This window comes from Osmerus eperlanus, chromosome 14, assembly GCF_963692335.1.
Source record: "Osmerus eperlanus chromosome 14, fOsmEpe2.1, whole genome shotgun sequence".
In the NCBI taxonomy this organism is placed as follows: domain Eukaryota; kingdom Metazoa; phylum Chordata; class Actinopteri; order Osmeriformes; family Osmeridae; genus Osmerus; species Osmerus eperlanus.
In genome coordinates, this window is record NC_085031.1 from 1,925,603 (window position 1) to 1,949,294 (window position 23,692).

Sequence of the window (23,692 nt, forward strand, 5' to 3'; positions counted from 1 at the left end):
AGTCTCTTATTATCTTTTCTTCAAAAACCTTTAGGAACAGTTCAAATGAATACCTTTAAATTTCAGATTCCCTTTTAATTTTTCCCTATTTAAATTCACCAAATCAACTCTCTCTTTTTCCAAGACATGTAGAAAACTAGCATCACTACCCTAAACCAGAATTTAATCTGTATGATTCCAAAATAAAACATAGACCATAAAATGTTCTTAATGTAACCATTAACGAAACTTATACCCCATCTATATTTCTATATAGGTTAGATAGGTAGAACTTCATAACTTGCTTTGGCTGCAGTCCAGAACAAGCTACTTAGCACAACCATCACACCACAATTTATCAGACTTAATGAGTCTTCCCAAATTATTTCAAAACCAAATTATCATAACCCTCTTTATGAACCAATACCATAATGATACAACCTCATCACAGCCTAACTGTTTATCCCAAAACATTGTACCATGCCCTTAAGACAAAAGAAAATATAAACTCTCCCTTTTTCTTTTAAACCTTTAAATTCACAATTTAACATAAACCCGTAAAACAAAACCTTATTCTTTAACACCTCAAAAGTTTTATCAAAGCATGTAATGTATACACCTTTGAATATTCCTATATTTACCAGCTATCTCAATTACTCTTTGTTAGTGAATCAACTCAAATAAACAATCGCGCATTTCAAACTCGCATCAAACAGCGCGCTCTGGAACAAAGCAAAAACTCTCAACCTTTTTTCATTTCTTTTAAACAACACAGATGGTTGGCGTTTACCAGCTATTCACTTAATTTTGCTAAAGTATAACTTTTCCAATCCAATTAGAACTAATTTATGAACCAGGGTCTAATTTCTGCATTTTTATGGATACCATCACACCACAGATTTTCCGCTCGTAAATACAAGTTCTGGTCTGAAAGGCTCCTACCTCCCTGTTTGGCTAGGATTTAGAACAAATGTTAAATCATACATTTGTAAACCACCAAACTTCGAATTCATCTAAACGGACACATCTTTCACCATTAATACTCACATAATTATGCAGAATTACACCCTCTGGGATCACCTCAGTAAAACTCAACGTAACGGGACTTTTTTTTTTTTTTTTTTTTTGCCCCCACCTTTCCTCGGAATTTCTGAAACTCATTTAAAATGTCCTCAAACAAACAAAACCTTGTTAGCAAATGTCTCAAAATACTCATCACGTAACATATTTCAAAAGTAACCAAATTAATATGTAAAATTCGCTCCAAATGTATCTATTTCTCTAAATTTGCGTCTTTGTAAAGTTCTCAACTTCCATCTGCGCATGCGTCATGCGGTTACTCATCCTGGATCTCAAATATCAAGCTGCAATTCCTTTACTAGCCTGTACCCGCCTGTCGGTCTGTTAGTTTGTTAGCCAATGTCGTTGCCATAGTTGCAAATTCAACTTCCTGGACTCTCCTTTGTCTCAGGACAGAACAAAATGCACTTCCTCCACGTTTTCACCATTAGCCATTAACCAACAGTCACAGCCTAGATTTTCTTTACAATTACAACCTTTACAATTCTATCAACCATTAGTACTATTTTATTTTCAACATAAAAATTTGGCTCCGAAATCTACATATGCACCTAATATCACTCGCCAGAGAATGACAGTTTACCCATGTATTAGCATTCTGGTTGGACAAAGCTTCAACTTCAAGTCCATTTAAATAGGTAAATATGAATACCACCAAACCCAACACATTTCAACAAATCATCTCAGCAGCAATAAACACACATATGTAGTACCTTTGCCCTTGACAACAATCGCAATTCAGTCTCTCTAACTAGTTCCCCTTGTATACACTTAAGTCCCTCGGACTGGCTCAATCTTTCTAATCACTTCTTCATAACCCTTTACATATTTCTTTAAACAACAGTAACATCTGTGAACTTCCACAAAATTAAAAATAAAACCATCGAACATTTCCAGACATAAACAAAAAAAATTCCTTAAACAACATAACATTTCCGTTTGAACACATAACTTTCTATAAAAGTTTCAATAACCCCGGGATTGTAATTCTTCAAATGAATACCGCTTTTATTGCCAAAACTGGCCTTTTACCAATTATCCTACCCAAACACTAAATTTCCAGCGCGTTATTCAATAACGAATCAAGCTCATAATATAGAAAATCGGTCTGTACATAATTTCCAAATCAAGAGTATGGCAACTCACAATATTTTCTTAAGTTCGACAAAGAAACAGAAACACACATCTGTTTTCCCAACCAATATACTTCACAATTCAACGTCAAATTCTCAATAAAATGAGTGATAGTTTTTTTTTTTTTTTGCACTCACGTGTGGGCACTGCACGCAGAATGAGCTTCACTGAAAGAATCAACTTCCGCTAGGCTCAAGCGCATGCGCCTCTTTTCAAGTGGAGAATTCAGTCAAAGAATTAACATTAGCATTTTCAAAACAGAATGTCTCCGTCTTCAAAAACAAATGCCTTCTGGCGGTAATCAGACCGATGTAAAGTCTAACATCAAACATATAACGGTTAACACAGAGTTGTAAAACAATCGTCTCTCCTCTACCAACAGTGTCAACCGATAAACATTGTACGCCACCATTTCGAAACTCAACTTCCGGTCACGAACCCCTCTGATTTTGCGAGAGTTCGCTCACAATTTCCAGAAAACTTTCAACAAAGATGACACATCTCCGGACATTCACGTACATTTTGCTCAAATTCCCACAATTAAAGCACGCATTTTGGATTGACCTTACCTAGCAATTCGTGTTGGCCTACATGTTTTTTCAACAGCATGTCAACACGCTCTGCATCAGCTTTGACCATAGCCCACAACACGCTTATTCCAAACACAACAGGGACTCAAACCCTTTGTTCCGGAGAGGACTTTAACCTTTCCTTCTTGGAAACACAATGGCAATTGCAAGTCAAGGCACAAGCTTCAATCTTTGCGGGAATCCAAAGCAAATCTATAAAAAACATTCCAGGATCCTACTTTCTTGACTTTTCCTAGATATAACCGGCTGTCAGAAGAAATGGCAAATGTCTGACCTCTTCGTATTCTGTTCTCGCATTCCCGCAAACCCTCATGCGCCCGCGCATCCTGCCGCAACACCCCTGGCTGCGGATGAGGCGAAATTTGTTTGCGGAACAGCCAGAAAATCTCAATCGTGAATCTGTGGGGAAATAGATGAAAAATTCCCCACACTATTCTGTCCTAATATTTCTTTATCCCTCTACCTATCTCCATCCAATCAGAAAAAAAGCTCTCCAATCAGGCTAAAATCTATTCTTTTCTCCACTTCAAAAAAAATCGTGTATCTATTTCTCTCCACGAACCCATTTCGCAATACAATAAGGTCCTTAAAACAAAACGACTCCACACTCGAAAATCCACATTTATCAATCCATATTTGCATTTGCAATAAACTATCGTTACCATACTTTTGCTTCATGTAATCGATGTTTGGACAGGTCAATTCTGCCTCCAGACCATTCATTTTCAGAATTACAATCCATAAACGATAACCAACAACGGAAAATAAAGACACAATTACCACTTTTCTTTTCTAAAAACAATTAAATTCCGACTTCCCAACTTTCAATGAAAATAACTGCACAATCTTAAATTACAAATATTCAAACCGAAAAATAATTAAAGTTTTGAAAAATAATTAAAATTTTGATTTTTGTAATTTGTATATAGGTTGAATAATAGACACCATTAGTTACTCATACTTCTTTTAACCTCAAAAAACATAACTTGCAATTAAAACAAAAAATGAACACGCGTGTTGCAAACTTAAAACCTCTACTTTGAAATTTCACAGGCCCAATACCTTCTAAGCTTTTTTTTTTTTTTTTTAAACACTCAGCTGATTACCAATTACCAATTTTAATCTTTACCAATTTAATCTTTACCAATCCTCTAAAGTATACTTTTTACCATTTTACTCTTGGGACTCAGAAATCAATACATTTCCTGACCCAATTTCCCAGGGCCTTAAAGACACACAGCACGATATCACGTGTGAATTATTACCCTTTATGCGCTCGTCAGCACATTTCCTGCATGCTTTTTTGTACGACTCTAACGTAACGGGACCAACGTTCCAACGTTCCCCCAATTTGTACGACTCTAACGTAACGGGACCAACGTTCCAACGTTCTCCCAATTTGTACGACTTGCACGCACAGGACAAAGCTCTTCTCCAGTCTCCGCCCTATTACTAACTAAACCGAATTATTGACCATAGTCTAAACAACACACATTTAGACAACTCAAATTACACAGTAACCAAAAGAATATCTCACCGGTTCTTTTGAAGACCCCGCGTCAGCCACAAAACGTCCAACGGGCGCCCCCCCTGGCCCTGCTGTCTCACGCATGGCGGAAGGAAAGGCGGCTTTTTGCCGGAAGATCAATTCGCCGAGGGGAGCCGCCTGCTGAACGCCGTAGACCAATCGAGGATCCCCGTACTGGCCACCAAGTGAAATGGCATAAATTCCAGCGGCACTGTGCAGATTTGAATAGTCAAGAGATGGCGGTTACAATAAATTTATTTTGCTTATACAGATCATGATTTAACAAAGTACTTTGTGATCAGTCATAACGAAGGAGGTGCTAGCCACAGGTCGTTCGCCAGAGTGATACAGAACAACCCCAAAACCCTGCCTTATATAAACTTTAGATCAAATGGTTTTTCTGAACTCTGTGATTGGTCAGCACTGCTCAGTGACAGTTAAGACAATGTAACCCCCCAGGTCAAGTCACCAAAGTCTTTTGATGTCACGGCTCTTTCTCTAAATGAGGACAGTAAAGATACCCTTAATGAAACACAAACAGGACACAGGACACAATCTCCTCGGCCAAAAGGTCAGGGCTGCTAGATCAACTGAATCCATCTATCCATCTCCCTTTAGGCCACAGAACTCAAACATCCCCCAACCTCTGTGCCCCTAGCTTCTCAATCAGGCATCATAAACCAATACCATAAATACCTTAAGACCAACTACAACATCCATTTGTTTAAACACAACCTCAGTCTATTAAAAATACATTCTTAGTAACTATATCAAAAAATGCCATTACAGATAACAGTCTACTTGCAAATTACAGACCAATATCAAACCTTCCATTTATTAGTAAAGTACTGGAAAAGATAGTTTTAGTCCAATTAAATTCTTTTCTTGAAGAAAATAACATCCTGGAAGTCTCGCAGTCAGGTTTCAGGAAATATCACAGTACTGAAACTGCTCTCACCAAAATAATTAGCGACCTCAGACTAAACTCTGATGCAAATAAAGTCTCTATCCTTATCCTGTTAGATCTCAGTGCAGCATTTGATACAATTGATTACGACATCCTAATCAATAGACTGGAAAAGCTTATTGGGTTCACGGATAGTGTATTGAACTGGCTGAAATCATATATCACAGGAAGGAAGTTTTATGTTAGTTTAGGTGACCATAGGTCCAAGAAACATGAGAACTGCTACGGGGTTGCTCAAGGAAGCTGCTTAGGTCCATTACTTTTTTCTCTTTATATGTTACCACTCTGCAACATAATCAGAGAACATAACATAGATTTCCATAGCTATGCGGATGACACACAACTATATATATCCACTGAACCCAACGATGCAACGGCCATCAATTCCATTACCAACTGCCTGTTGGCAATAAACCAATTGATGAATGATAACTTTCTTAAATTAAATGAAGACAAAACCGAAGTCCTACTATGTGGCCCCAAATCCAAAAGAGAGATGCTTATTAAGAATCTTGGAGGCTTAACCCCCTGTCTTAAACCAGAGGTGACGAGTCTCGGTGTAATCCTGGACTCAGATTTGAATTTCAACTCTCACATTAATAAAGTGACCAAAACAGCTTTCTTTCACCTGAGGAATATAGCAAAGATACGACCATTCATAAACCAAAATGATGCAGAGAAGTTAATTCATGATTTTATATCCAGCCGGCTGGACTACTGTAACGCACTTTTCACTGGTCTTCCCAAGAAAACCACTGAAAGACTACAGCTCATTCAAAATTCTGCAGCTAGATTATTAACCAAAACTAAAAGGAGAGAACACATTAGTCCTGTCCTAGCTACTTTACACTGGCTCCCTGTTACCTTCAGAATTGACTTTAAGGTCCTTTTCCTCACATACAAAGCTCTACACGGACAAGGACCTAGCTACATTGCTAACTCCTTTATAAACTACACACCAGCTAGAACACTGCGATCATCAAATGCAGGCCTATTAGAGGTCACCAGAAGCAGTCATAAGAAGATTGGTGATTCGGCCTTTGTCAATTACACCCCAAAACTATGGAACAAATTACCCATAAATATTAGGGAAGCAAACACTCTAGACATTTTTAAAAGACAGCTTAAAACCTACCTTTTTACCGAAGCATTTAAGTAATTTTATCTCAAAAGGGTTTTCCTACTTTTTAAAGTTGTTTTCTCTCTTGAACAGAGATCTTATTGGGATTTTTATTTTTGTTTGAATTGTTTATCACTTGTATTATTGTTTTTATTGATTTTATGTAAAGCACCTTGAGCTACAATTCTTGTATGAAATGTGCTATATAAATAAAGTCTTACTTACTTATATGCTTATTGTCTTCGTAGAGACTCATTATAATAGTTTGCTCGGATGGCGAGAATATCACCGCTCTCTCTTTCGTCTTTTCCGCCATCATACCGTTAGAAAATCACCTAGCCCTAATCATAGGGATAACATATCAACATGAAACCTCCCCAGTTGATAACTAATATTAGGTCAAATATTTTTTTCATTACTAGTTTCCTGTAAATGTATGTTTAAATGAGCTAATGATGCATTAAGTTGTAAAATATTATATAATGTGCATACATTTCCAGAACGGAAATCAGAACATTGCATGAAGACAGAATGAAAATCCTTGTTTCATTTTGTCAACATATTAGAGTCCAAAGTTGACTCTAATATGTTGGCAAAGAAGCTGGCAAAGATACGTAATTCCCTCTGCTGAGAATCTATATCTTTCATAAAGATACTCATGAGGGAATGCGAAAGGGTTTTGTTGGTCTCTAAATGTTCTGGCTCTTCTGAGCGCACCTCTCACTATCCGCGCATCAAGCTCCACAGGATCTTCTATGAACGGTGATGGCATTATCCTCAAGAATGAGTTAGTGGGCGGGGCTTTTATACCGGTTGATCTCTGATCTCCAACTTAACCTGCTCCCGACCAGGTTAGCCGTTCAGCATGTGTTACCATGGCGATCTACCCCGGTAACAAGTGATCCTCCGTCGTAGTACAGAAAACCCTGGGTTGAACCTGAAGTTACCTCGCTAACGCCAAATCTTGATTCGTAGTACAGGCCCCTGGTCTGTTAAGATCTGTCAAGCTGGCTCCTCACAGGGAACTCTGCCCAATCAACAAAGGCAAAAATCTGATTAGACTCCAGTTCTCATGTGCGTTTCCCCAAATAGTTTTTCTGGATGCAAAATGAGAGGCATAGGATGAGGTTGATTAGTTTTGTCAGACCACTTAAAGTTGAAAGATTATATTACTTCATTCAATGTAAGTAAAGTGACATACTTTTTTTGGATGAATACACTGAGGCAAAGGGCAAGTTCAAAAGGAACAACTCCTTCAAAAAGGTTGTGTACAAGATCTGGAGGAAACCCAAAAGTAACATAAAAACATGAGGCGCTTTGACAAAATACAATTTGATTTCACACCATAATAATTCGGCAATTGTTTTTCCTCAAGGACTCCTAAATGACCCGCATGAATGTCTTTGGTTCTCAAAGTAAAGGCTCCACTTTTAACTTATTTAGTCTGGAACTCTGATCTTTGTGCAGTGCAAAATCTACATACATATGACCCTGAAAAACCTTCGACAAATCCTGCAAATTTCTGTGCACCAAGGTTGTCTGCAACCGCACACTGAACTGTGCCTTTTACGGTTCTGACCAACTTTGTTATAAATATCCCACTCTGTTCCAAAATTATAAGATCATTAATTACAGGTTCTAACACTTTCTCATAACCATAGCACTTCAGATCATTACTTTTGATTAAAGCAGCCAAATAGATGGAAGACAAAGCCGAGTTACCACCTGGTGGCAAATGACCCAGAATCCAATACAAACCACAAATGTTATGCTTCCGCTTTCGATGTCCCAAGTGGGTTACATATTTCAAAGTCATCAATGTATAATATCAATGAAATGCTTTCTTCCTTTGACAACAGTCAATTTTCTTTGAAAAGGGCACCATCGAAGAAAGATTTGTATATGTGTGCAGAAGTTCTCTGTGGCTGTCTATCTTCAGCCTTTAAATTAACAGCCTTGTCCAAGATTGTCTGGCAGTCAAGAATTTGCTGCAAAGACTTGAAATATACTGGAATGACTTATTAGTCTTTTGGTCGAGTATATATTCCACTGGTTCCACTACATTAAAGTAGTAAGCCTTTTCGCTTCCAAGCTGTAGAAAGAGGACCTGTATCTCCAATTGTTTCTTAAACAGGGTTTTTCTCACACAGTGCACTGGCTAGCTTTTCAACAACTGACTGGTCAAACTGTCATCCATTATCTTGTAATACTTTGCAAATGGTCTGTTGCGTAATCGGCAGAGAAAGAGAACCAATCAAATAGTTTAACTCCTGCAAAAGCTCATCAACAGCTGCATTAGACACAATACATGTTTTCTAACTTAAGGAGGACTGAAGCAAGTTTAAGCTCAATATCCTTATTCAAGTTTCTAGAATCCCCATTTTCAAAAGAAAAATCTAAATTGACATTGCTCTCTATACTTTCCCCATCTGAAATATCACTGGGAACAGTGGCACAGGATTCTTAAACAGTATGTATCCCAGGCTTAAAGACATTCACTGTACCAGAGTGTTTTCTGTATTTATGGCTTTTGAAGTTCCCATAGATGTTGGTTTTATATTCACAGTTTTGGAACACACGTTACGGTCTCCTTGTTGTTAAGATGCTGAAAGATGTGTTGAAAATATTCCCTTTCTGTGGAGAGTTGATTATGACCACAAATATGACATCTAAATGTGTATATAGCTTTGGTGACTGTTCATTGGGCAGGGTGATTTCTTGATAAATGGCTCAGTAGGGCATTCCAGGTCTTGAATCTACAAGCACAATTCAAATAAGTGCATGGATATGAATGGCCCAGTCCGTAATGCCTATGATTTAGTTTATAGTGCTTGTAAGGCAGAGTTTCTGGATACATGTACAGCTTGTGTCTCTGTAAGGTCAAGAGGTCATACAGCGAGGCCCCCTCTGAGCAGAATATAGCATGCAGTCCAGACAGTGGGGAGACAGTGAGGAAAATCATGTACAAATAGGGCTTATGTGATTAACGACCACTTCACCTGTTGAACGTTCTAGTGTATCAGTGTACTGACCACTGAAGACCCGTTAAGGAAGCGATTCTGTGCATTCTATGTTTGAACATGTCCAGATACTGTATTTAAGCACTCTTGTAAGAGAGTCTTCACTCATGCTAGCCACTCTGTTGTGGATTGGTGGCATGATCCGACGTCGAGATAATAAAACCGAGTCAACCCTTTTTATAATTGTCGTGACTCCTTCCGGCCTGCCTTCTCCAGAATTTACATCTTATCAGTGCTTGAGCAGTTCCGATCTTCTTGTAAGCTTCCTCCCACAGTCCTTGCATTTCCACATTCAGCACAACACTGGAAAAGCAAAGAGATGGACTTTAATGGGCAAAATCTAAATTTGGGAAAAACAAGGAGCCAATTGATTTAAAACACAAAAGTCCATCTTGTCCAATTTAGTCAGCCCTCTCTGAATAGACCTTAAGGGATAACTTTTTTGTCAGTCAAAATATTGTGTTTACTTCAGAACAGTCATGTCGGCTACATACAGCCTTTCCATTGCACTGTAGCACTCTATTCTAGGGGTATAACTTACCTTAGGTAGTCCAATGAGTCCAGGCTTGAAGTAACCACCATCAGTCAGGGAAAAAACACATGAGAAGAATATTAACATTAAGAGGAGATTACATTTCTATTCAGTGTTAACCTTTCATTCATTTGTTTACACATGGCTGTCACAGCTCATTACCCCACCTGATAGGCTTAACTGTTTATGGGCCAGAAGACATGAGTCTAAAGCATAAGCAGCAACCGGTGACACAAACTTACACTGCTGCTTATTAGTACACTGGCACAATACTGAGCTGGGTAACGCCTAACTTAACGTCAGCCTCCGAGCGACTAGTATAAGTGTGATGCTTTTGTACAACGAGCATTTACCACCGCCGCCTTCATCATTAATGTAAACACGAAGACAGCCCTGCCACCTAGTCAGACGGAGCAACATCGTGTTATCACGATGTCCGGGAGTCAGGTGGCTGAGCGGTGAGGGAATCGGGCTAGTAATCCGAAGGTTGCCAGTTCGATTCCCGGTCATGCCAACTGACGTTGTGTCCTTGGGCAAGGCACTTCACCCTACTTGCCTCGGGGGAATGTCCCTGTACTTACTGTAAGTCGCTCTGGATAAGAACGTCTGCTAAATGACTAAATGTAAAATGTTATCACTGCATGTCCCACACAGCAAAGGTTGGTGTTCTTTGGTGGGCAGCAGAACGTACATCCGTGTGTAAGAGAGCTACCTGCACTCTATCCTTGTCCTCCTCACCGGCCGCCTTCGTAATTAAATTGAAAGAAACAATGGCGGCAGCACTACTGTACATTCACACTTTCTAATAGGACCACAGTTAAGACAAAATTACACATCACTATGGCTGTAAGGTTCTGAGTGTAGATAAAAAAGTATGACCGTGCACAAACAGGCGCCGAAGTGGTGTGAACAAAACCGCGGGTGCGGGACCTGTAGCTTTTTCTGTCCTCGTAATGTGCTAATAAGCAGCTATACATTACCACAAAACTTTGTTACTACAGCTATACCAGTACGGTATTAAACTACAAGCATAGTCCTGCCCACATAGTACTAACCTACCAGTCTGCTTGAGAACAACAAACTGGTCTTATATAATTTGCATTAACTGCTAGCTAGCTCGTTCTTGCTCAAGGCTTTCTAGAAAACTGTTAATCTAACTGGCAAAGTAGCAGAACACTGCTAATGATTTTGCTAGCTACTGATTAACTAAACTATCTCTGAGTCTGGACTAGGGATGGGTATGGAGAACAGGTTCTTGTTTAGAACCGGTTCCCAGTGAATCGATTCCTTGGAATTGTTAGCAAAATTCCTTAAGGATTCTGTTAACGATTCTCTATTCCGTTGCGCATGCGCGAACTTTTATAGTTTATTCAGACAGACTGCAGCAAACATGGCAACTAGGAAGAAGCGTTCTAAAGTTTGGTTGTATTTCACACAACAAAATGACATCAACGCCACTTGTAACGCGTGTAAAAAGTCTATTTCGTCGAAGGGAGGAAATACTACAAATATGAAGAAGCATTTGAACACACAGAATGGAATGAAGTTACTGGAACGTCATGTGTTCGATGCATGCAGCAGCGCAGCTAACGTTCGCGCTTCATCTCTAACTATCTAAGGTAGAGCTAAACTGCTCAAAAGTGATCACAACCGCTTGTTACTGTGTGAAGCAATTTGCCTTTGTGTGTAGTCGATCTAGTTAAATTCTGTCCCGTCGTTTGAAGCATACATTTTAGCTCCGGCATTCGTCTCCCATTAGTATTGATCTTATTGATCATTTCACGTTATCGGGGCGGCGTGTGTTATCAGCAAATCTCCGTCTAGATTTTGTTTTGAAAACAGAGGCCTGAAGAGGCCTAGAGGTGGTAGGTATTAGCTCATTTCAGAGCCAGTCGAAGCCAGTTTGAGAAATTCGTGTAGAACGAGTGTGTGTGTGTGGGGGGGTGCAATACGCACAGACCTAGTTGGCTGTAGAGGGGAGAATCGATAAGGAATCGAATCGATAAGCAGGAATTGATAAGGAGTCGGAATCGTTAAAATCTTATCAATACGCATCCCTAGTCTGGACTATTAATTTTAATAGAAACGTTACACATTAGTGGATTGAATATAAAGCCATAACACTTTTCTTTTGAAAAACCATCAAAATACATCGAAAATAAGTTACGTTTTCGTAAAATTCCTGAGGAGTATTGAGAGCTAGCCACTAGCAGCATGTGCCCGCCTTTTGGATCTATGCCAATTTAACTCACTAACGTTTCACATTTAATGACAGTCTAGCTTTGGTTCAGTCAGTTTACTAATCACTTAACCCCCTACTGTATGCCTTATGAAATAATGGATAAAAAAATTATTTGGTCAGACTTTTGTACTTATTATGGTGCACAATAATAGCCTGGTCCTAACCAGACTCTCGTACATTGCATTTGTACAGAGAGTCTGGCCTCGCTCCATTGACAATCGTTGACTTCCTTGTAGGCGGGTTCTCTGTTGAAGTTTAAAACTATTGGATCTGCCCAGAGCCACTCTGATCTGCCATAACCAAACTCTAGCGTTCACCTTAGCCAATTCCTTCACCACTACTGTAACAGAGCTAGCTGCCGTAGCTGGAAAATCAAACTGTTCCCAAACCCCGTGGGGAGGAGGGCCACAACATCATGGCCACCAACAAAACTTGTTCTTGCTCCGGCTTTAGCTGTTGGATATTCGGCAGCGTTGCCACAACGGACCGAATGGCTTTGCTCACATCTTTCTCCGCCGCCATTACGGAACTACAACACAAACTAGTGCACGACATCAACGTCATCGTTGTCAGCCACTCCCTCTGTTCGCTGATTCGCCGGTAGAAAATCAACCTGAAAAATCTGACTTACGTACCTCATGGCCAGACATATGTACAGAAGCAAAAATTAAATTGAGCAGAAGTACGTAGGAGGGGCAGAGCCAGGCTATGGAAAATGGTGGTTAGAATGGAAATTTTCAGAAAAGGCGTGTACGTCATGACGTCATAGGAAAAGACAAACTGCAAATGTTTACTCCTCGACAGGTCTGCAAACGCCTTTGTAAACCGAGATTTGTTAAAACTTAACCGAGACCGTAGGTCGAGGTTTACAAACAAATCGTTTTACCAAATCGAGGCGACAAAGCATTTGCTGACCTGTCGAGGAGTAAACATTTGGCTTCTTATATACTACAACAATACGTGTGTAACCTACACCCTACTGGCTCTTCACTAAGAGCCAGCGGTAGCTAGAACGGTATTTCCCATGGTTGTTCAATTAAATGAATAGGGGAGGAGGCGGCGTACAAAATAATGCACTTTATTATCAGTATGGTAAGGGACTCACACGAGCTACTGATACAACACGCAAATCAAGGCTACAATTTTGTTACAATGCCTGTTACAAAATGTCAAATCAAACTATTGTAATTAAATCAATACAAAAGAGGGCACTCTCACTGCAAAGAAACAAAAAGACAGAATAAGACCCGTCCAACAAAATAAGTGACACACAAAACACTTGGAGGTGGTTTCACATGCTATAAAACAAAGGCACACAACGACAAACCGCAAGCCCTGAACTGCTGTTCTATAGTAGTTGCCCAGGAACCGCGACTGGTGTTTAAATAATTGATTTCATAAAAATCTACGGTGGGGAAAAAGTGGCTACTAATGATCCTTGAAAGTAGCAAACATCATATTAGCCACTCGTGCATCAAACGTACTGGTTTTACATACATTACAACTAGTGCAATTAATACCTGTACGTCCGTGCTGAGGTCAGACTGCAGACGGGAAATTGTATTTCTAGCACGGGACACTACAAAGACAATAAATGCATAATCAATACCAACATTTCCCATGTAATTCCACAACTTACACTGTTTAAAACACCTCACTTTTACCGTCTTAAAATCTCAGTTAAAACACAAACATTGGTAAGCATAGACTACGTGGTGACGCTTGTCCTTACCCGCTTCACATTAATCACCGCCAGCCAGCTCTGATTGAAAACAAAAGACTAATTGTGGCATACCATTTACCTGTATTTAATTGAAATTAATGTGGTCACGTGACAGAACCAGGTGAACCAGATGGCTCCCTGGTTTATTCCCCTCCCACCTGTCACACGTGGGAAGATCCCAAATCAAACACGTCGAATCTGGAGCAGACGCCATGTTGTCAGAGCAATCAGCTGCAGGTCACGTGAAAAACGATCCAAAGACTCGTAGAAAGGCAGAGTCGGGAAATTAACGAATCGTTCGTTTCCTCTAGCTACCACTACAGAGCCTATGCTGGTCACGTGAAAAAAGATCCAAAGACTCGTAGAAAGACCGAGTCGGGAAATGAACGAATCGTTCCCTCTAGCGTTTCCTCGAGCTACCACTACAGAGCCTATGCAGGTCACGTGAAAAATGATCCAAAGACTCGTACCCGAAGACCGAGTCGGGAAATGAACGAATAATTTCTGTTTACTTGGACGAGCCAATGCAACAGTCCCGATGCACGGCCACGAGAAAATGAACGAATCACTCTTTGAGAGGACTCGTTACTCCCGAGTCCTTGTAAGGATTCGTTCAAAATGAACGAATCGTTCACGAACGACACATCACTAATAACTTACCATAACAGCCCCGATCAGGGAATCCAGTACCCCGTACTCCCGGAGCACCCCCCACATGAGCCCCCGAGGGACACGGTCAAACGCCTTTTCCAAATCCACAAAACATGTGTAGACTAGTCGGGCGAACTCCCATGCACCCTCCAGGACCCTGCCGAGGGTGTAGAGCTGGTCCACAGTTCCACGGCCAGGACGAAAACCACATTGCTCCTCCTGAATCCGAGGTTCGACAATCCGACGGACCCTCCTCTCCAGAACCCCTGAATAGACTTTCCCAGGGAGGCTGAGGAGTGTGATCCCCCTAAAGTTGGAGCACACCCTCCGGTCCCCCTTTTTAAAGAGGGGAACCACCAGCCCGGTCTGCCAGTCCAGAGGCACTGTCCCCGATGTCCACGCGATGTTGCAGAGTCGTGTCAACCAAGACAGCCCTACAACATCCAGAGCCTTAAGCAACTCCGGGCGGACCTCATCCACCCCAGGGGCCCTGCCACCGCGGAGCTTTTCAACCACCTCGGCGACCTCAGCCCCAGAGATAGAAGGCCCCCCCCCCGATGTCCCCAGACTCTGCCTCCACGTCGGAAAGCGTGTTGGTGGAATTAAGGAAGTCTTCAAAGTATTCCTTCCACCGATCCAGGATGTCCCCCATCGAGGTCAGCAGCGCACCATCCCCACCATATACAGCGTTGACAGTGCACTGCTTCCCCCTCCTGAGTCGCCGGATGGTCGTCCAGAACCTTTTCGAAGCCGTTCGGAAGTCATTCTCCATGGCCTCGCCGAACTCCTCCGACGCCCAGGTTTTTGCCTCCGCGACCGCCAAAGCCGCATTCCGCTTGGCCTGCCGGTACACATCAGCTGCCTCTGGAGTCCTACCAGCCAATAAAGTCCGATAGGCCTCCTTCTTCAGCTTGACGGCATCCCTCACCTCCGGCGTCCACCACCGGGTCCGAGGGTTACCGCCGCGACATGCACCGACCGCCTTGCGTCCGCAGCTCTGGTCAGCCGCCTCAACAATGGAGGCCCGGAACATGGCCCATTCGGACTCAATGTCCCCGGCCCCCCCCGAGACATGATCGAAGCTCTCCCGGAGGTGGGAGTTGAAGCTCCTTCTGACAGAGGATTCTGCCAGCCGTTCCCAGCAGACCCTCACATTACGTTTGGGCCTGCCAGGCCTGACCGGCGTCTTCCCTCACCATCGTAGCCAACTCACCACCAGGTGGTGATCAGTTGAAAGCTCCGCCCCTCTCCTTACCCGAGTGTCCAAGACATTCGGCCTCAGATCCGACGACACGACTACAAAGTCTATCATCGAACTGAGACCTCGGGTGTCCTGGTACCAAGTGCACATATGGACACCCTTATGCTTGAACATGGTGTTCGTTATGGACAAGCCGTGTCTAGCACAGTAGTCCGACAACAAACGGCGCTGCCGTTTGGTGCGTAAGCACAAACAACAGTGAGGACCCGTCCCCCCACCCGAAGGCGGAGGGAGGCTACCCTCTCGTTCACCAGGGTGAACCACCAACGTACAGACGCCGAACCGAAGGGAAACAAGTATCCCCACCCCAGCTCGACGCCTCTCACTGAGGGCAACTCCAGAGTGGAAGAGAGTCCAGCCCCTCTCAAGGAGACTGGTTCCGGAGCCGATGCTGTGCGTCGAGGCGAGGCCGACTATATCTAGCCGGAACCTTTCTACCTCACGCACCAGCTCCGGCTCCTTTCCCGCCAGCGAGGTGACGTTCCACGTCCCTAGAGCTAGCTTCTGCAGCCGAGGATCGGACCGCCAAGGCCCCCGCCTTCGGCCGCCGCCCGTCTCACACTGCACCCGACCCCCATGACCCCTCCTGTGGATGGTTAAGCCACTGGAAGGGGGTCCCACGTTGTCTCTTCGGGCTGTGCCCGGCCGGGCCCCATGGGAAAAGGCCTGGCCACCAGGCGCTCGCCATCGAGCCCCACCCCCGGGCCTGGCTCCAGGGGGGGGCCCCGGTGACCCGCTTCCGGGCAGGGGCAACTGGGAACCATTGTTCGTTTTCTTCATGGTAGTTTTTTTGAGCCACGCTTTGTCTGGTCCTTCGCCTGGAATCTGTTTGCCTTGGGTGACCCTACCAGGGGCATAAAGCCCCCGACAACATAGCTTCCAGGATCACTAGGACACGCAAACCCCTCCACCGCGGTAAGGTGGTGACTCAGGGAGGGGCAAAATAAATAAATAAAAGATCTCGAATATACACCAGATTATTCTAATCATGTCTGGCCTACTTCCACACCCTTTACTTTTCCAATAAAGTTTTGAATAAAATTCCAATTAATCGCTAATCTATGAAAATAGCATGAAATCCTCGCAGATCTCAATATATTTTTCAATTTTGTGTCAAAAAATCTCAAATATACACCAGATTATTCTAATAATGTCTGGCCTACTTCCACACCCTTTACCTTTTCAATAAAGTTTTTAAAAGAATGATAGAAAATCGCTAATCTCTGAAAATAGCATGAAATCCACGCTAATCTCAATATCTTTTTCAAACTTGTCTCATAAAATCTCAAATACACACCATATTATTCTAATAATGTCTGGCCTACTTCCGCACCCTTTACTTTTTCAATACAACTTTTTTTTAAATGATAGAAAATTGCTAATCTCTGAAAATAGCATGAAATCCTTGCTTATCTCAATATCTTTTTCAAACTTGTGTCAAAAAAATCTCAAATATACACCAGATTATTCGAATAATGTCTGGCCTACTTCCACACCCTTTACGTTTTCAATAAAGTTTTGAATACAATTCCAATAAATCGCTAATCTAAGTAGGCCAGACATTATTAGAATAATCTGGTTGTGTATTTGAGATTTTTTTAAACAAGTTTGAAAAAGATATTGAGATAAGCAAGGATTTCATGCTATTTTCAGAGATTAGCATTTTTCTATCATTTAAAAAAAAGTTGTATTGAAAAAGTAAAGGGTGCTACCCTTTACTTTTTATGAGAATAATCTGGTGTGTATTTGAGATTTTATGAGACAAGTTTGAAAAAGATATTGAGATTAGCGTGGATTTCATGCTATTTTCAGAGATTAGCGATTTTCTATCATTTTTTAAAAAGTTTTATTTAAAAAGTAAAGGGTGTGGAAGTAGGCCAGACATTATTAGAATAATCTGGTGTGTATTTGAGATTTTATGAGACAAGTTTGAAAAAGATATTGAGATTAGCGTGGATTTCATTCTATTTTCAGAGATTAGCGATTTTCTATCATTCTTTTAAAAACATTATTGAAAAAGTAAAGGGTGTGGAAGTAGGCCAGACATTATTAGAATAATCTGGTTGTGTATTTGAGATTTTTTTAAACAAGTTTGAAAAAGATATTGAGATTAGTGAGGATTTCATGCTATTTTCAGAGATTAGCGATTAATTGGAATTTTATTCAAAACTTCATTGGAAAAGTAAAGGGTGTGGAAGTAGGCGAGACATTATTAGAATAATGTGGTCTATATTTGAGATTTTTGGACACAAGTCTGAAAACGTTATTGAGATTAGTGAAGATTTCATGCTATTTTCAGAGATTAGCGATTTATTGGAATTGTATTCAAAACTTTATTGAAAACGTAAAGGGTGTGGAAGTAGGCCAGACATTATTCGAATAATCTGGTGTATATTTGAGATTTTTTGACACAAGTTTGAAAAAGATATTGAGATAAGGAAGGATTTCATGCTATTTTCAGAGATTAGCAATTTTCTATCATTTAAAAAAAGTTGTATTGAAAAAGTAAAGGGTGCAGAAGTAGGCCAGACATTATTAGAATAATATGGTGTGTATTTGAGATTTTATGAGACAAGTTTGAAAAGAATATTGAGATTAGCGAGGATTTCATGCTATTTTCATAGATTAGCGATTAATTGGAATTTTATTCAAAACTTTATTGGAAAAGTAAAGGGTGTGGAATTAGGCCAGACATTATTAGAATAATCTGGTGTGTATTTGAGATTTTATGAGACAAGTTTGAAAAAGATATTGAGATTAGCGTGGATTTCATGCTATTTTCAGAGATTAGCGATTTTCTATCATTTTTTAAAAAGTTTTATTTAAAAAGTAAAGGGTGTGGAAGTAGGCCAGACATTATTAGAATAATCTGGTGTGTATTTGAGATTTTTTGGAACAAGTCTGAAAAAGATATTGAGATTAGCGAGGATTTCATGCTATTTCCGTAGATTAGCGATTAATTTGAATTTTATTAAAACCTTTATTGGAAAAGTAAAGGGTGTGGAAGTAGGCCAGACATTATTAGAATAATATGGTGACCGTTTGTTTTTTATATCCATAAAAATATTATAAAAGTCATAATTTTTCAAAATTGTATGGGTAATTTTCACCCGGTCCCTAACTCGACGCTGCAAAGTAGCGTCTTCTGAATGTGAGACGAATGTTGAACGTCGAATATGAAACAAATTTTACCTCGCTATACAGTATGATCAATCTACCCAGACGCTCCCATGTTACCCCGCTCCTCATCTCTCTCCACTGGCTACCTATCATGGCCCGTATCAGATTCAAGACCCTGGTACTGACCTTCCGAGCAGTGAACGGGACTGCACCCGTCTACATCAAGTCTCTCCTGCAGCCTTACACCCCCACCCGTCACCTACGGTCTTCTTCAGACAACCGCCTGGTGGTCCCACCGCTCAAGACCGCCCGGTCCCAACACAAGCTCTTCTCCTGTCTGGCCCCCCAGTGGTGGAATCAACTCCCCACCTCCATCAGAGACACTGACTGTCTCTCCACCTTCAAGAAAAGGCTCAAGACGCACTTGTTCCGGGAGTACAACGGTACTTAGGAATGGTTGGCTTGACCCGATGTTAGTTTCCTCAAGGATCACAATGACTCTTGCTTAGAGACTTGTTGCTCTTGTGGTTAGTGGTAACTGATTTAAAATTTTTGTACTCGCTGTGATATATTGTTTTTATTATTGTTGCTTGTTTTTTTTGTTTTTTTTCACAGGTACACTTGCACTTATAGCGGTTCATGTTGTTTAATTGTAACTTGTTTAACGACATGCTCTTATGGTTCTTCCCTTTGGCACTTACTTTGGTTGTTCACAATGTGTGCTTCATGTTTTGGCTACTCCCAATGTTTTTGTGGCTATCTTGTTGTTATGATCAGTGACCTATGCACTTTGTAAAGCTCTCTCTTGGAAGTCGCTTTGGATAAAAGCGTCTGCTAAATGAATAAATGTAAATGATAATCTATTTGCTATTTAGAGCTATGGAAGATGGGCATACACTTCAGGTGCGTTACCCTAGTTATATAGTACATTTTCATTAGGTTGCTATAGTCTGTTTATTGCTACAAACACGCCGTAGATAGTTTTTTTTCTTTATTCTGTCCTCACCAAAATCCAGCCGCCACTGATATGCATAGGCCCTATATTACTTTTTTTTGTCAGCCAGCAGATAACAACTCCGCCCCCTTTGACTGTAGGCTCCACCTGCGCACGGTGAGACTGTCAAACATGGCGGCGAATTGACAGATCAACGACTAGTTTTTTCTATCCGTGTCATCAGTCACAGATAGCCTATAAGCCAGGGACCTGGTAAACATAAGGATTGAGCATTTATGATAGTAAATGCTTAGTAAATTGAAATAACCCTCTTGATTGTTATTTCGGTGTCCGTTCTGAGACATTTAAGTGGACCATAGCGTGCAACAGTAAACAGTGGACTATAGCCTTGTGAATTCCACCGACATCGGAGAATATTTCTCGAAATCCGGGAGTCCTGCTTTCGCTTTAGCGAAATAGCAGTAATGTATTAGAGGTAAGATGTACGTTTTTCATAATTATATTTTAATGCTAATGGTTATTGCTTTTGATTGTGTGACTGTCAGCTGACACCTCGCCCCTGGCAGGTCGATTCTATCTTGACACGAGAAACCGAAGAGAGTAATAAGGGGGGAGAGAACAAGAAGGCAGGAAGAGTTGCGTAGCCTACAGGTGGCGTCATCCTTGGTCTTTCGTTAACAGGAGCCAAGTTTCAATATCATCCTTTTGTCATCTTAACAGTTCCTCACATCCACTCTCACAGTATCGCATGATTAATGAGCATCATAGGATAATAATGGACCTTCCTCCCATTCACTAGTAATAGAGTCGTCAAAAATAGATCAAAGTAGGCCTATATCCCTAAAACAAACGTTATAACAATTTAGTATACATATCACCATGCATCTTTGTAGGCCTAGTGCCCTTTGTTGTTGTTTATGCTATAATCCTCCAAATTAAGTTTAGACTTCTCCCATGGGAGGGGGGGGTCTGATTGGCTGGTAGGTGGCATGTAACTGTATAACTCGAGACAACTAGGCCTATATCAACAGGAGCACCTTTCAAAATAAAAGTGCACCATCGGAAGTTCGGTAACTAATAAAAACTAGTGCACAGTGCCCGTGATGCAGTCGATGTTTAAAGGGGTGATTGACTGGGTTTTTGGGGTATTTCACACTGTTCCTTAAGGTCTCTGAATAGGGTATGTAACATTGGTTGGGTTGAAAATGGCCCGGGTGCTGTTCTATGCCCCCTGATACATCCTCTGAAATTTTCCCGGGAAAAAACGCTACGTTTTCTCCTTTTATGGTATGCTCATGAATATATAGATGAGCTGCGCGCTGATTGGTTGGTTTACAGAGTGAAGCTGTGGAGCAAAGACGCAACACGGCCAACACTCACTGAAACAACAAAGGTGGAGACTTGAAATAAAAACTTACAAATAAATCTATTGTGTCTACACAACACTGTTTTCAACAGATTGACTAGATATCATTTGAAATGATTACTTTAGTTGTTTCCACTTCTGTTTTCGAAGCAAACTGGATCGACTTAGGTGGGTAGAACGTTACAGCTCCTGGTCTAATGCGCCACCTGGCTTGAGAAACCCGTTCTCAAAGACTTACTTTTAGTCATTATTTGGGTAGCACACATATTCTAAATGCCTTCGGCGGAATTCAAATGAGCCATTTTAATATAGATTAATCTAGATTAACGCCAAGATTACAGTGAGATTAATCTAGATAAAAAAAATTAATCTATGCCCACCACTACTCTTAACGCGCCAGAGTTCGTAATAAGGAAAACAGGGAAATTCTGTTTCTTTATTTAGAAGCCATTCACTTTCACAACCGATATGGCCATAGTGCTTACTGCTGGTGTAACAATGAATTGTCTGCTTTCAAAGGAGTTTGCTGGAATTAATAGACAGATAAACGTTAGATTTTTTGACGGAGCCGAAGCAAACGTCCGCGACCACTACACACCATCTCGCGAGAAACACTGCCAAATGACTCCACTTTCATGATGAATTCCACATAGACTATTGGTCCAGCCATTTGTTGTGTTTGCTTTATTCTGGATGCACACTAAGCCTGTGCATCTAGTAACTATGGCTTCATTGCTAGGTAATAGGAAAGTGTAATCGGTACTTGTTGATGAATTCTACAAAGCCTACCCTGATGCTTTTAAAATCAATCTGATATTCTCCCTTCTGTAATGTTCTGACATCAGTTACCTTACCCTTCACACATAGACTACCACTGGGCTATTTGGCCATTAATGTGTAATTAAATCAATTTAGTACAATTTGCCTATCTAGTTCAGTAATTTTAGACTGTATCCATGAATCTCTAGCTTCAGTCATTTATTGACAAAGACAGTTAGGCGAACTGGTGTTCTATTTATTGCGTTATTGAATTGTCTGTTGTATGTGTCAGTGAATTAATGTCTGAGTGATTGGTTGGGTACATTGAACTGTGTGTTGGTTGTGGTCTAGTGTACATGCCTACAAGGCAAATGCAGACATTCCCAGGGAGGATGGAATAGCACAGGCTTTCTGCTGCTGAAAAGAGATAGAACCGCTCACTCTTCACTAAAACTGTCTGATTGCACAGGCCTTATAACAAGACAAGCACCCGTGTGTATATGCACAGCACAACTTCTGTATCACTGCTGTCTGAAACTCCAAAACATAGAATTGCTCCTTCACTATGTATTCACTTGGGTTTTTAGGAGTATTGTTGTGCATTAGGGTATATCGGTTAAGTGGGGCTATAGACTTAAAGAGCCTGTTAATCAAAGTTTATTTTAACAAAAAAAAAATCTCACTCCATTTATTTTTTCATCCCTTCTCTGTCCACGAATAGGCAAATACCCCCCCCCCTCCGCCCCACAAACACACACACACACTCTCTGCAATGTCAGTACCCAACGCCACCTTCTCGACGTCCCCCACTTCAACCCTGTGCCCCCCTTCAGCCCTAGACTCCCTCTCTGTCTCCTCTCTCCTGTCCGGGGACCTTGATGATGACGTAGGAAGCACAGAGGATGTGGGGCTGGGGGATCTGGAGGTGAACCCATATGACGGACTGCCCTTCTCCTCTCGGTACTACTCTCTGCTGGAGGAGAGGAGGAGCCTGCCCATGTGGAGGATGAAGTACAGCCTGCTGGAACACCTAGAGAGCCACAGCATGGTGGTAGTCAGTGCCCGGAGTGGGACAGGCAAGAGCACACAGGTGAGGGGGAAGGTGAATGACACAAACTTAATGGGGCATTTGCACACACAGCGGCGCTGCAACAAATTGCAATACATTTTCAATGAAAATCGGGATTGGCAAGGAGTGTCTAGCTAGAACTAACGCTATATTAGATTACATTTGCAAAACTGGATTAAAAAATTATGGTTACTATTTACTAGTATGATTAGGCCTACTTCTAGTATTATCTTAATAGTAGCTAGCTATTACTATTACCAACAAACTAAACTAACCGCTGCGCTGTAAATTAAGCTAGATGGAGCTAGAAGTACCGTAACGTAAAATTGTCAACTGTATATGATGCTCTATCTAGCCACTACTACTAAATAATATTAGCAATAATCATATTAGTAAGTAATCATCATCAAGCGAGTCAGGTGGCTGAGCGGTTAGGGAATTTGGCTAGTAATCAGAAGGTTGCTAGTTCGATTCCCGGCCATGCAAAATGACGTTGTGTCCTTGGGCAAGGCACTTCCCCCTACTTGCCTCGGGGAATGGCCCTGTACTTACTGTAAGTCGCTCTGGATAAGAGCGTCTGCTAAATGACTAAATGG

At 41.3% G+C, this 23,692-nt stretch overlaps 1 protein-coding gene across 2 annotated transcripts in view; it reads left to right on the forward strand.

Annotated features, from left to right (window-relative positions):
* The first annotated feature begins 20,037 nt into the window (after positions 1-20,037).
* dqx1 (DEAQ box RNA-dependent ATPase 1) overlaps positions 20,038-23,692 on the forward strand; it is a 49,368-nt gene continuing 45,713 nt past the window's right edge. The window contains exons 1-2 of one of the 2 annotated variants that reach the window (XM_062478466.1): positions 20,038-20,377; positions 22,749-23,117. In XM_062478466.1, the coding sequence (XP_062334450.1) occupies positions 22,800-23,117 (318 nt within the window). In that variant the 5' untranslated portion in view covers positions 20,038-20,377; positions 22,749-22,799. The remainder of the gene's footprint in view (positions 20,378-22,748; positions 23,118-23,692) is intronic. The other variant, XM_062478467.1, reaches the window with a different exon arrangement.